Source organism: Phyllopteryx taeniolatus, chromosome 16, assembly GCF_024500385.1.
Source record: "Phyllopteryx taeniolatus isolate TA_2022b chromosome 16, UOR_Ptae_1.2, whole genome shotgun sequence".
In the NCBI taxonomy this organism is placed as follows: Eukaryota; Metazoa; Chordata; class Actinopteri; order Syngnathiformes; family Syngnathidae; genus Phyllopteryx; species Phyllopteryx taeniolatus.
Window position 1 is genome coordinate 18469588 of NC_084517.1, and position 13783 is coordinate 18483370.

Consider the following 13783-nt stretch of genomic DNA (forward strand, 5'->3'; position numbering starts at 1 on the left):
CCCCCCCCCCCCCGACAAAACAACAGCTCGCCCACTTTTCTTTTTGGACTCGGCGTGTGGCTGTCCGCAAATCAATGGTGATGTCAAATTAAATCGAATTGTATTACGTGACCGTTTAATTTGTCTTTCGTGTTGACCGAGCGCGGTCGCCACCAGTCTCAGTTGCTGACGCTCCGTTAGCCGTCTTGGCTGCCTGCTAGCTAACGTCGTGCTAGGCGGCGGAGAAAGACGAAGATGGGCTCCATCCTGAGTCGCAGAATCGCCGGGGTTGAAGACATCGACATCCAAGCTAACTCGGCCTATCGTTTCCCACCAAAATCTGGTAAGTCGTCGGTAGATTTTTTGCCATGAGGGCTCCTTTTATGGCTCCAAATGATGACTTCGAATTGTTGGCGATGTAGTCGCCGCTATTTACGTAAATGTATGGGCTGTGCATTATGTATAGCAGTTAAACTGAATGCTTTGTTTGCATGAATTTAAAATCGAAGCTCTGCAAACTGGGATTTAAATATGTCAACACGCTAAATGAGACGACACTGAAATTAGACAATCGACTAAATGTTTTGATGTCAGGTTAAGTTTGTAAGTAATATACCGTTTTACATGTATTCCTATGGCTGCTAGTTTAATGGCAATTGATTTTGTTAGTATATGTTATGTGATTATTGAAAAATATATATAATTACAGTATCTTCATTGTTTTTCTTTTCCACAGGCAATTATTTTGCCAGTCACTTCTTCATGGGAGGGGAGAAGTTTGACACTCCACATCCCGAGGGATACCTTTTTGGGGAGAACATGGATTTAAATTTCCTGGGAAACAGACCAGTGCAGGTGAACCCACCTTATCGTCCCTCACGCTTCAGAATTACATTTTACAATGATACCGCACTAGAAAGTTATCGAAATGAAGCAGGGCAAATCAAGCACAATGATGATAACGTGTCTCTCTCCAGTTCCCCTACATCACGCCCGCACCCCACGAGCCTGTAAAAACGCTCAGGAGTCTAGTGAACATTCGGAAGGACTCGTTGCGTTTGGTCAGGTGCGGATGATCGGGCTAACTTGACGTGAGCGTCATTTTAAGCAGCATGTTTGACTCCTGCAGTCCTGATGGCTGTCAAACATTCTGGTCGGCAGGTATAAAGACGACTCCGACACGCCGGTGGAGGAGGGCGGCAAACCAAAGGTCCAGTACGGCGTGGAGTTCACCTTCGACGCAGATGCTCGGGTGGCCATCACTCTCTACTGCCAGGCCTTTGAGGAATTCTCCAATGGGATGGCCGTGTAAGAATCCCTTTTTGTACGACGCTGATTTAAATTAAACCTAAAACCTCCACTCCTGGGTCCCAGCTGGTTTACTGTAAATCTAACAATAGATCAAAGAATTAATGACATGCTGTGTTTTTAACACAACCACATCACTTTGAAAGTCCGGTAGCTTAATAATAACACAAAGTTGCAAAATGCCATAGACGGGATAAGGAATTGTATCTATGTATGTATCAGCGTTATGATGCTTTAGGCAATGGATATTTGAACACAAATGGTGCAACAGCACATCTAGACAGACAATATAACAGTGCTCACAGGCATATATTCTTCTCTGCCAGTCTGCAGTCATCTTACTTAGTCACTTAATTTTGAAACTCTTCTTTGTTTGCCCCCCATCCCATCCCGGTGGCAAAGGCGCTCACACCAGGAGCACAAGAGGTGGAGCGGGTTATTAGCCTTTTACATTCCTTTCAGATACGAGTGTTTTCAGTTATGAATTAAACTAAGTCCACTGTATTTGGAAAGAATCCGGATATGACGACCTACAGTTTTACACCACCTATACAACCACAATATTACACATGGGATTGAGTTTATGGGGATCTAGATTTTATGACAATGACCCAATGAAACGCAGTTCCTGTTATAGTATAACTAATACAAGTGTCTCCAGTGGGATTTCACTGAGCTCAAATACTACAATAGACTTGGTGGGTCCTTAGCAACTGCCAGTTGCCATGGAGACTGCGCATGTGACTCAAATGAAGAAGACATTGGAGTTTGTGTAAGGTTGTTGTGTAATGAGGGGTGGAACGATGAGGGAAAAACCCCCAAAATAGATAGATTCTGTGATGATGATGATGATGACGACGGCGCACTACTAAGCCTCGTTTCCCACCAATGTTCCGTGAAGGTACAGCCCGAAGGATGCAACCATGGCCTCGGAGACGGTCCACTACAAGAGGGGCGTCAGCCAGCAGTTCTCCATGCCCTCGTTCAAGATAGACTTCAGCGAGTGGAGGGAGGAAGATGTCCGTATCTGCACCCACAACATTGTTCATCCATCCACAGTACAATTTGATATTTATATGTATTTTCTTCTTCTTACAAAGCTCAACTTTGACCTCGACCGAGGGGTGTTTCCCATGGTGATCCAAGCCGTGGTCGACGAAGGGGATGGTAGGCTGATGTTGAGTGGTCGACTGCGAGTTACAACACACTCACAAACCACAGTGTGTTAACTACTAATCTGTGCCTTTTTTCCAAGACTGCCTCGGACATGCTCATGTTCTTTTGGCAGCCTTTGAACGAGTACGTATACATTTAAGTCATTAATTATTCTTTATTTGTCATTTAAAGACCCCAACACACATTTGTTCTATGCTCCCCCCCCCCGGCAGCACGTTGATGGCAGTTTCTCCGTCAAGCCACTGAAGCAAAAGCAAATTGTAGGTTTCATGTGTATTGCATGTCCGTGACGGACACTTTTTATCCCAACGGAACATTAACCGAGCTCTTCTCTATGTATCCGCAACATGAATCTTCAAACTTTTGCCTGTAGGTGGACCGTGTGAGCTACCTCTTACAGGAGATCTACGGCATCGAGAACAAGAACAACCAAGAGACAAAGGTAGACGCACGAAAGCAAGACGGGAATGAAGATGATTTCAAAAGTGCCGTTTTGAACGTGTCCTCTCTCTCTCTCTCTCTCCCTGCGCAGCCGTCAGACGACGAGAACAGCGACAACAGCAACGAGTGCGTGGTGTGTTTGTCGGACCTGCGGGACACGCTCATCCTGCCCTGCAGACATCTGTGCCTCTGCAACTCGTGCGCCGACACCTTGCGCTACCAAGCCAACAACTGTCCCATCTGCAGACTGCGTAGGTGGAGTAATGGTTGTTTTCAGTGGGAGACGGAGCAGTCTTAACTGGATCCGTGTTTCCTCCGACGCAGCCTTCAGAGCCTTGTTGCAGATCCGAGCTGTGCGGAAAAAGCCCGGAGCGCTCTCCCCCGTCTCCTTCAGTCCTGTTCTGGCGCAGACGATGGACCACGACGAGCACTCTGTACGTTTCCAGAACATTATTCTGCAGCTGTATATTTAGTAGTATCGATGCACCGATACCACTTTTTTTTCAGACCGATTATGAGTACAAGTATTTATTAGTGATGAAAATTCTTGGCTGAAACGCCAAGAACACAGAAGCCAAAACACAGAAAGAAATGACTATGTCAGCTATTACTAAAATTGCATTTATGGGTATGAGTGCTGAGCTGCCAACCTATAGAAATTTCCTTCCAGAACAATTTGTCTGAATTTAGTTTTTTTTTTTTTTTTTCAATTATGTGAATAACATTACCTGCCGTGAAAGTATATATCAGGCTTGTAACGTGGTATCAATGTAGTTAGTAGTAGCGGAGGATTTTATTTTATTTTTCTCAACTACGCATACAAACGTACAGTATCGGCATTCTTAATATTTAGCATGGCTCTTACTTATTTTTGCACTTATCTTGCAGGGCACTGACTCAGTGCCGCCTGGCTTTGAGCCCGTCTCTCTGTTGGAGGCCCTGAACGGGTTGCGGTCCGTGTCGCCCGCCGTCCCCTCGGCGCCCCTCTACGAGGACGTCAACTCTTCGAGCGGCGACGGCGGTCGGCAGCTGAGCTCCCCCGAGCATCTGAGCGACGGCGGTCTGCAGAAAGGCAAAGTCAGCAAATCACCTGATAGGTAAAAAAATAAAAAATAAATAAATCTCACAATTAGTAATGTAATGGGCATTGCTCACACATGGATATTCAAGTTAATTTACCAACCGAAGCAAAGTCATCCACGGCCACGATATGGAGAAAAACGGTAAAACATTTTGTAGCGTGTCAGGACTAACTTGTTTCTTCATATCTCCCCCAGCACGCTGAGGTCGCCATCTTCTCCCATCCAGGAGGAGGATGAGGAGAAGCTGTCGGAGATGTCGGACGCTCAGCCGCACACGCTCCTGTCCAGCAGTCCCGCTCCCACAGACGTAAGTCGACATGGCTCGCTCCCTCCTCCCCCCCCCTCACGGGTCCTCACCTTTAAAACCGCCACACGCAAGTAATTGCGAGGTCTCCTTCGCTCTAGGCCACAGCAACCGAGGACGTAGCAGACTCGCTGTCCCCGGATGAGGGTGAGTCGCCCGAATCGGAACTTGTATGGTGCGTTTGAGTGACGCTTTTGTTTGACGCTCCAGAGGACAGGATGCACGCCGGCGACATCCTCCAGGACTGCGGCAGCGAACGCAGCAGCTTGACCAAAACAGAGAGCGACCCTCCGGGCGAACTGTCGTTGCCAGGTGAGAGATATGGCAAATAACTAACATCACGTGAGCGTATATTTCCTGGGAATTCCCGAGGGTAAATAGTACACTCACTGGACACTTTAGTAGGTACACATACGCATTCGGATAAGATCCAATGCGAGAGCTGGATCAAAAGCCTTTACAATGATAATAATGCTCATTTTGATTGACACTGTCAGAGGTACGGAGGTTTTTTTATTTTGCAGTGGTAAAGAACTGTGTTACTTTTGTATCATAATGTTGCCTTTTCAAGGTTTAAAAAGTACATTCATTTTCGCTTTAAAGTGGCAGAAATGTACACATTTTCCCACTGAGTGAAGGGTTAACTTGCTAAATTGTACAAATAAAATGAATACAATTCAAATATTTTTCTCTCGAAAACAGAATTTTTCAAATTTTTTTTAGCCAAAATACAATTTTAGGATACAAGCGAAAAACATCGAAAAGACATCCATTGGATAAAAAATAGTCTGCACACCCCTGTTCAAATGCTCGAGTTTTGTGATATAAAATAATGAGACCAAGATTAAGAATTTCTAAACTTTTTCCACCATTGACGTGGCCTCCAACCTGTTCAATTCAATTTACAATATTTTTTTAATTCTTTCAAGGCGGGGGGTGGAATAAAAACGACTGACAGAAATAATGTGGTTGCACAAGTCTGCACACCCTCTTGTGACTGGGAGGTGGTGGCCATGTTCACAATTAACCAATCACATTCAAACACATCTGCCACAATTGAAAGTCTCTCCGATTAACCCCGACTAAATTTTCAAATGTTCGAGTCGGCTGCCATTTTTGTACTAATACTGACTCCTATTTGGAACTATTCATTTTTCACTCCACCTTGTCTAAGGCCTCCGTTCCCAAGGCATGATGCGGCTGTACCGCAGGTATGGTGCGGTCTTGCGTTTATGGCCAAATTCCAAAAGGTATGTCTGGCAATAAAGTTCAACTTTGGTTTCACCTGACCATAACAAAATCTCCCAAACACGTGTGTGGAAAATGTTTTGAAATTATTCATCTTGCTCTCACTTTATTTATGCCACAAAAAAAGGGCATTGGAACAGGGGTGTGCAGACTTTTTATGCCCTGTGCATGGCTTTTAGATTTTTTTATTTTTTTTGCTTGTATCCAAAAATTGTTTGAGGTTTGTGGTAGAGCAAAAAAAATATATATATATATTTATATTTATATTATTATCGCATGCTTACGTCGCTCTCGGACAGTGTCAATCAAAAGTGAGCATTATTATAATATTTTTATTTTTTTGGTACCGCTCTTGCGTTGGATTGTGCAGGTGTACCTAATGTTGTGACCGATGAGTGTCGGCTCCCAGCGTATCGGCTTTTCTGGTGTTAAGTGTCCACTCTGGTATGTTTTGTCTGTCGCCTTGAATTCACTCCGGACGCTTTGCACGTCGGCGGTGTGCTCCTCTTTGTTTCCTAACATTTCCTCTCCTTGCGCTCCTCCACCTCCTCGCCGTCCTCACTCCTCACCAGCCCTAGGTCCCGACTCCTGCTCTATTGGTATGGAGGAGTAAGCGCGGTATGTAAGGCTTTCCTGTCCCGCTCTCGCCGCTTGGTATTTTCGGATCCGCGACGCGCTTCCGCCGTCTCATATCTCCCCGCCCCGCATCTCCCTCCAGGGTCGTCCGAGTCCACGGAGAGCCTGAAGAGTCAGAGCACAAACTGCTCCAGCCAGCCTCTCCTGTGCCCCGCCGGCAGCTTCCACAGAGAAGACGAGCACCTCCTCCCCTGACGTCCGCGCTTTTTGCCTCCCCGACTCTTCGTTCCGCCTCTCATCTGGGCCGACGTGTAGGAAACAGTTTTCTATATAAATGCTCTCGTAATGTGGATTCTTCAGACTCAAAGCACACTTAGTCTATTTGAACTCCACTGCTCAATCCCACATTCAGACGTATATATATATATATATATATATATATACATATATATTTTTAACATCTGTCTGTGTTTGAATATGCTACTCACCATTCATGAATTTTTCAAGAAGTTATATTCTTAGTGTGGTTTCTGAAGTGATTTTTGCACTCTGACCAAATGGTTTATAATCCAATCCAGACTTTACCATGAGATTATGTGAAAAGGTGTATTAGGGCAACAATGAAAAGAAAAAGAATTATTAGGTGGATTTAGTCAAATTGTGTCAAGAAATCGGAGTTTAAAATCTGCAAAATGTTTTTTTTTTTTTTTTTTTTTTTTTTCCCCCCCCCCCCTTCCTGACATTTGCAATTAATTTTTTCATTTGCAATTAATTAACTTTTTCTCACCATGTACTAGGGGTTGAATGGCAATTTTTTTTTTTGTAGTGGACCATAATGTTTTTAAAAGTGAGGCTAAGTCGATTAATCGATGAGGTCATTAATATTTGATCAACACAGTACAGCGGTCTTCAATCTTTTTTTTTTTTTTTGCGCTACGGACCGGTTTCACATAAAGACATATTTTGACGGACAGGCACAGAAGCAAATGACAGAAAAATCCAACTCACCATTACGCTCACAGTAGTCGTCGTAATTAGCGGGAGTTCCGCGCATATATTTTATCGACAAAGCGATCCGTTATGTTCAATAGCATATGTTCAATAGCATTGCGTGTTGTAAGACGTTCGTCAACACCATGTTTTAAAACTAGCAGCAATATTTTTGTAGCTTAAATACAACATTTGTCTCAATGTACAAATTCAAATGTTCTTCATTCTTGCAATATTTTGACTTTATTCTTGCATTTTACAAAAAAAGTTTGTAGTAATATTGCAACTTTATTCTTACACTGCACCATTTTTTACCATGAAAATAACTTTACTCTCGCAATATTCTGACTTGTGCATCATAAATTACTTTTTCTTGTTTCATGACAAAATATTTAATCATGAAATTATTTTTTCCCCTCACAATGTACCAACATTGTAGTCATAAAAGTTAAGACTTTATTTTTTCAATGTTTTTCCTTTGTCATAAAAGTAGGATATTTATTCTCTGACTTTTTTACGACTTTATTCTCAACATACTGTACCACCTTTTAGACAGTAAAACCGACATTCTCACAGTATTACCTTTTCTCTTAAAACTTTTTTTTCTTTCTATTTGACTTTTATTACTTTTCTACTTGGCCCTAATACACCTTGATCATTTCAAACATCAACATGCCGTGTTTAGTTCTTTAAATCATGCAAAATTGATTCTCATACATGTACTGGAATTATAGATAAGATAAGATAATAAGATACTGATATTGACATAATGAACTAGATGCAGTTAGAGTAATACGGTGAACTCTCGCTATTTGCGAGGGCGCGAGTAGTGAAAATCGTAATTGACATCCACATCAAAAGTTTTGTAATTGCCTCTCGATGCCAGCAGATCAAAGCATTGTTTTTAATAACAGACAAGGCTGCGGCCTGACTAAATGAAGCTTCTTTCCTTCGACATAGTCGCTTTGCACCGAGCCGCCAACATAACGTAGGATAGGTCCCCCCCCCGCCCCCTCCCAAAAAAATGTCTGAATACGCATGTTCACTGTATTATGTAAAACAACAGCTACAACTTGAACCCGTAGACCCCGCAACCTGTAAAGATGCTTCAGCTGCACGTGCGCCGCCGTTTGCTTATGTGAAGTCGCTGCAAGAAAAACAAAAGGAGCATTCTGTACATCTTTGTGCCTTGAGTTGATTGGTTGGTTTGCCTGCTCGTTCTTTCCCGAGAGGCCCACAGCACGCGACAGCTGCACCCAAACTGGAGATTTCATGTACAGTTATTGTAATTAAGAAATATTAAAAATAGCTGTCAATTGACTACGTAGTGTATCAATTATGCATTTAATCAATACGCAGATTTTCCAACCATGCAAACGTATATGTGATTATTTTATTTTATTTTATTTTTTTCATAAATATTTGTGGCTTCTCTGTCCCATTTCAAGTCGACGCCATGCCTTCCTGCCCTCGTTCCGACCACATATGGACCTGGTATCCAGGACAACGCCACACTAGATCGTTTGTTTGTGTGTGTGTCAAGCCCCGCCCACCCTGTAAGATGCTGTCTTTAAGCCTCGTGTGTGTATAGCAGCATGCGCGTAGAACAACAATAAAAAGCAAACAGTCATTATGTCAAAGGTGTCTGGAGGGGTGCTATCTTATTTGGATTGGAGGTTTTTTTTTTATGTCATCAAATTAGCGCTTAATTTATATGAGGAACCATAGAGTGGAACCTCCAAAGTAAAACTCATCAGAAGTTGCACAGTTTGGAGTGCCATCCAAAAAGGTCTTTGGAAAGTTATGCGTCACAGAAGTGTAATAATGGACGTGAAGAGCAAAAGTGTGATGAAAACTGTAGAACAGCAAATGGATGACATGGAAACTGGGAAAAGTGTCTGGCTGATAATTACAAGAGAAACAATACGGTTATTTAAAAAAAATCAATAATGTCCACAAAATTTCCCAAGCATATGCTAATTTACATAGCATTTAGCCGTACATAATTTTACTACTGCAAACTTCCCTGTTAATAAAGGTTTTATGACGGGAACTGGATTGAATTTGTTCACTTTAGCATCCTATGGGAGAAAATAACATAACCGCGGGTTACCTTTGCTTCTTTCGTCATCTTTTTTTCGAAGCGGCCTTGTTCCATTTGCTGCAACTTTCCAACCTGAGCCCGCCTTTACACTGGTGAAAGTTATCATTTGTCTTACAGGACTCAAAGTAACGAGTGAGTTTTTAGTACAGAGTTAGAAAATACATGACTAACAGCCTCATGGCATTTATAGCATGTTGAAACTCAGCACATTACAATTAGTCAACAAAAGATTATTAAGGTATACGAGGACTGAGCTGATATTTTAACTACCCCACCCCCCCACGGTCATAAATGAAATTTCATCAAATATACAGAAAAATAAATGAGTAAACTTAATTTTGGCCTTCCCATGGCCGGCCGAGGATCTGAACAATGAAACTTCCTGTGGACTTTTGGGATATTCCCAATTTTTCAGAGGGGGGAAATATGTTAGGCTAACAGGAGTGAGAAAATTAAAACTATTGGTTTTTTTTTTGTAAAAGAAACTGAAAGTATAGTTGCGATAAAGATTACTAAGATAACACGTAAAAAAAAAAAAAACATTTGTAAAGGATTTAAATATACATTTTGTGGTAAAGTCTAAGGCAAAACATGTTTTCCAGTGTTCAAGGTAGTGTAAATGTATCTTTCAAATGTTATTAAAGATGTAATCATATCAATGTGCAGGACACTTTGTTTAATAAAAAAACAACAACATTCTTTACAGTTGATTTTATCATGCATTTATACATTTCCACTGATTTGGTGGAATGTCCCCCCCCCCAAAAAAAATCAACATTTCTTAATTATGAGATCTTGTGCCCCGTTTTCAATAAATAACTACATTACTATGATAATTCACTAACTTGGCAATTAATTTCTCATAAATTGATATTAGGTTTAACATATAAAGATGATTCCTCTTAGTTATTACAATCTCTATATATCAATATCAGTAAATACATATCTACATCATAAATATATTTAACAATAATTTACTGTACAGTAGTATATAAACCATATATTCCTGTTAAACATGAATTCATTCTGTTATACTTTTTTTAACTTTTTTAAGTTTGCCTATTTTTCCTAATTATGAATTATAATAATTTAATGTTTTTGTTTTTTTACTTTGTTTACTTATTTGTACTAATTATCGTGAATAATAATTTAATAAAATAAAGCTCCATCTATCCACCCGCTTACGAAGTTTTATTTCATTTTACTTAAAAAAAAAAAAAGAAAAGAAAATCATTTCATGCAATTATATTTGGTGGACATGCGGATTCATTTTTTGCAGCCTCGAGCCTATCGCCTAAGGTGTTCCCAATATTTCGACCGCGCTTCATCAGGGCATTTGCCGTTGGCACGTGCGAGCTCCCCTTTGCAGCCGTGACGGGGTCGTCTGTAAACATGCTTACCTTCATTTCATGAGTGCGCCTTAAACCTCTTTAAGGTGGTCAAATCTCCCAGTTTGCGACTCCATGATCCCCCCGTGCCCTCGATCTCCAAAACCGTGTGCACCCGTTTAAAATTTTTTTTTTTTTAAATGCAAGACTTCTTGGGCACGAGCAGAGTATAATTTGAAATGGGCTAAAAGTCTTGTCACCTGTGTTTACTTTAAAGTATCCTCCACATGGGTGACGTGGCTCCTAAAACAGTATATGTCAGGCTGGTGGTACCGGTGTGTAGTATCAGTGCATTTTTACGAGTATGAGTACTGTACAGGCCTACAAAATCGACACTGATACCGATACTGTTATCGCCACAATGAGCGTTTCATAGTATTAAAAAAAAAAAAGTTTTGATTCTCAATTGTCAAAGTGGTACCGCAAATGTGTTTCGGCTGAAGATGCGCAAAGCAGGCACTTGTCACGGGTGGTGGTGGGGGGGCTGGGGATTAAGAGACCAAATGGATCCACGTCACGTTTTCGCCAGCTACTTGTGCCAACACACTCGACTCCCCGAGCTCACACAACCCACGCACACACACACAAACACACACGACGGCGGCGGCGAGGGGAGCGGCTCAACCTTCACCTTGTGAGAGGACAAGTCTGCACGATGACCCAGTACCTGAGCGGCTCCTCGCCCTTCCTCAAGCCGTTCTTCCTCAAGACGCCCGTCCAGGTGGTCGGGCCTCTGCGGAAGAGGCGACACACGCTGCCCGCCAGCGAGTTCAGGAACCTGACGCCTCAGGACGCCGTCAGCGTCTTCGAGATCGAGAGGGAAGGTCTGGATTGTCAATTACTACTACCTTTATTATGGCCACTGCTCGTACATATTCTGCCATTTCAAGTACAGTGGATTACTACTATTCTATTATGTCCATCTCTGTACATTATTAAGTCAATTACTAACATTTTTTTAAGAAATGTATTACCATTATTCCCATTACCACCCTTCTTAATCACTGCCAGCCTTCACAGTTAACATGGACATTTGACTGCTAAAGCCGTCAATGGCAGTGAATGTGTTCAGTCAATTTCTACCTTTATTATGTCCATTACTACCACTAAGTACATGTTCTACCCTTTAAGGTACAGTACATTACTACTACTTTTATGTTCATTACTTCCATTGTTAAATACATTTTTACCATAATTAAGTCCATTACTGGCACTCAGTCAATTTTCTAATATTTTAAGTAACTAATACCACTATTATGTCTATAAGTACTATTATCAAGTACATTTTGTAGGTACAAAACATTTCTACCTTTGTTATGTCCATTCCTAGTACATTTTCTAGCCTTTTAAGTACAGTGCATTACCACTACTGTTACTGCATGTCTGTTATTGAGTACATTACTATCACTAAGTGAATTTTTTCTACCATCTTAAGTAGTACATTATTATCAGCGTATGTCCGTTACGACTATTATCAAGTAAATTGCACCATTATTAAGCCCAGTACGACCTTTATTAAGTCCAGTACTGCTATTCGTAAGTCCATGATGACAAGTGTGGTGTTATCTTTATGCTAATTACTACCATCATCCATATGCACTCTTATTAAGTCCATGACTTTGACTTTACACATTGGGCTCTACCAACAATTTAAAGTCGATGCGCCACTACATATATTTCACTAGCGGTATTTCACTAGCAGTGAGTAAATTGTTTCAAATTTCTCGTTATGACGTGTGCTTGCCCTCTCTGACCTGCGGCTCCAGCTTTCATCTCGGTGTCCGGCGAGTGCCCTCTGACCCTGGAAGAGGTGCTGCACTTCGTGGGTCAGTGCCCTGAGCTCTCGCTGGGCTGGTTCGAGGAGGGCCAGCTGGTCGCCTTCATCATCGGCTCCGGCTGGGACAAAGAGAGGCTTTCGCAGGTCAGAATGCGCTACCGAGCGCACTACGTGATGCATAAGATGTCACGATAAATTATAACATTCTTTCTTCCAGCGTGTGGGAAATCTATAATAAAAAAATTCTCCCAGTTGTCATGTTGTCAGTTTTAATTTTCACATTCCTTGCAAATATATGTTTTTCGGTCCAAATCGATCAAAATAATTCAAAAGATTAATTCTATGTTTCAAGTTGGAATTATGTGGAGAACAATTTAACATTTTATATAAAATTACAACTGATGAGTAATAATTCTATTTTCAATTGGAATGATCAGAAAATTAACTTTTCAAGTAATTCCAAATGACCGCATGCGTGATGCATTTGATGTATATTTAGAGTGTGGTATTTTTGTGTTGTGTCCCAAAGGAGGCCATGACCCTGCACGTGGCCAACACGTCGACGGTGCACATCCACGTGCTGTCGGTGCACCGCCACTGCCGTCAGCAGGGCAAGGGCTCCATCCTGCTGTGGCGCTACCTGCAGTACCTGCGTTGCATTCCGCGCCCCCGCCGGGCCCTGCTGGTCTGCGAGGACTTCCTGGTGCCCTTCTACCTCAAGGCCGGCTTCAAGGAGAAAGGCCCGTCGGCCATCAGCGTGTCCAACATGCGCTTCCAGGAGATGGAGTACCTCCTCGGCGGGCAGGCGTACGCCAGGCGGAACAGCGGCTGCTAGCCCCGCCCGTCCAACCGCCGCTGGTGCGCCGCCTTCGATCGACGACGACTGACCTAAATGCACTTTTGACACCTGCTGGATGGCGGATCCATTGCAGATTTTCAAAATCCACAAGTCACTTCATTAGGTACACCTCAGCGTCCAGACTTGCTTTTTTCATATTCAGTTATTTGTAATGTGCTACGAATGCGTTGAATTCTTCTATTTTTGTAATGTGACACAATTAAAAGATTCAATACACTGTTTACATTTTTTTTTATAAAAATTGGGGGTTTGTTCTGTATAAATCGCCACACACACGGAACAGAATCGCACAGCAATTTTCCGCGGGAGTTTGTGTCCGTTCTGAAACCCTCCTTGTAGTCTGTGTAAAATGTCATAGGTCGGAAAATGTCCTTCCTTCGCTGGGTTCTGTGCAAACGTTTAAGCCGTGTTAAAGCTGGGTCTTCTGCTATGACTCTTGACGCAGTCTCTGTGTGAAATTGCTTAGTCATTGCAATTTCCATCCTTAAAAGGCAAGGCTGTGTTAATGGCCGGTCTTCGGTCACAACTGTGATGGGGTATCTGTGTGAAAT

General features: G+C 42.1%; 2 protein-coding genes across 3 annotated transcripts; both read left to right on the top strand.

Moving 5' to 3' along the window:
- Positions 1-6: 6 nt before the first annotated feature.
- mgrn1b (mahogunin, ring finger 1b) lies at positions 7-9907 on the top strand. 2 transcript variants are annotated; one of them, XM_061750136.1, is made up of 17 exons: positions 7-322; positions 716-834; positions 957-1045; positions 1141-1287; positions 2189-2306; positions 2388-2454; positions 2543-2586; positions 2676-2723; positions 2837-2905; positions 2996-3155; positions 3229-3338; positions 3793-4001; positions 4182-4293; positions 4392-4437; positions 4501-4602; positions 6111-6156; positions 6257-6397. In XM_061750136.1, the coding sequence occupies exons 1-16, from the start codon at positions 235-237 to the stop codon at positions 6149-6151; spliced, it is 1569 nt and encodes a 522-aa protein (XP_061606120.1). In that variant the 5' UTR covers positions 7-234; the 3' UTR covers positions 6152-6156; positions 6257-6397. The 2 variants fall into 2 exon arrangements, with proteins under 2 accessions (XP_061606120.1, XP_061606119.1); XM_061750135.1 differs by lacking the exon at positions 6111-6156 and adding an exon at positions 8553-9907 and having other exon boundaries at positions 9-322; positions 6257-6425.
- Positions 9908-11034: 1127 nt separating this feature from the next.
- On the top strand, positions 11035-13590 carry aanat2 (arylalkylamine N-acetyltransferase 2). Its single transcript, XM_061750144.1, has 3 exons — positions 11035-11420; positions 12363-12517; positions 12903-13590. The coding sequence occupies exons 1-3, from the start codon at positions 11252-11254 to the stop codon at positions 13206-13208; spliced, it is 630 nt and encodes a 209-aa protein (XP_061606128.1). The 5' UTR covers positions 11035-11251; the 3' UTR covers positions 13209-13590.
- The last annotated feature ends 193 nt before the right edge of the window (positions 13591-13783 follow it).

Bases quoted from the DNA above. Each gene is read 5' to 3' on its own strand.
- mgrn1b (XM_061750135.1), top strand. From the start codon at position 235: ATGGGCTCCATCCTGAGTCGCAGAATCGCCGGGGTTGAAGACATCGAC. The intron at 2,455-2,542 runs GTAGGCTGATGT...CTTTTTTCCAAG, and splicing joins CGTGGTCGACGAAGGGGATG to ACTGCCTCGGACATGCTCAT. The intron at 2,724-2,836 runs GTAGGTTTCATG...TTTTGCCTGTAG, and splicing joins CACTGAAGCAAAAGCAAATT to GTGGACCGTGTGAGCTACCT.
- aanat2 (XM_061750144.1), top strand. From the start codon at position 11,252: ATGACCCAGTACCTGAGCGGCTCCTCGCCCTTCCTCAAGCCGTTCTTC. The intron at 11,421-12,362 runs GTCTGGATTGTC...CTGCGGCTCCAG, and splicing joins CTTCGAGATCGAGAGGGAAG to CTTTCATCTCGGTGTCCGGC. The intron at 12,518-12,902 runs GTCAGAATGCGC...TGTGTCCCAAAG, and splicing joins ACAAAGAGAGGCTTTCGCAG to GAGGCCATGACCCTGCACGT.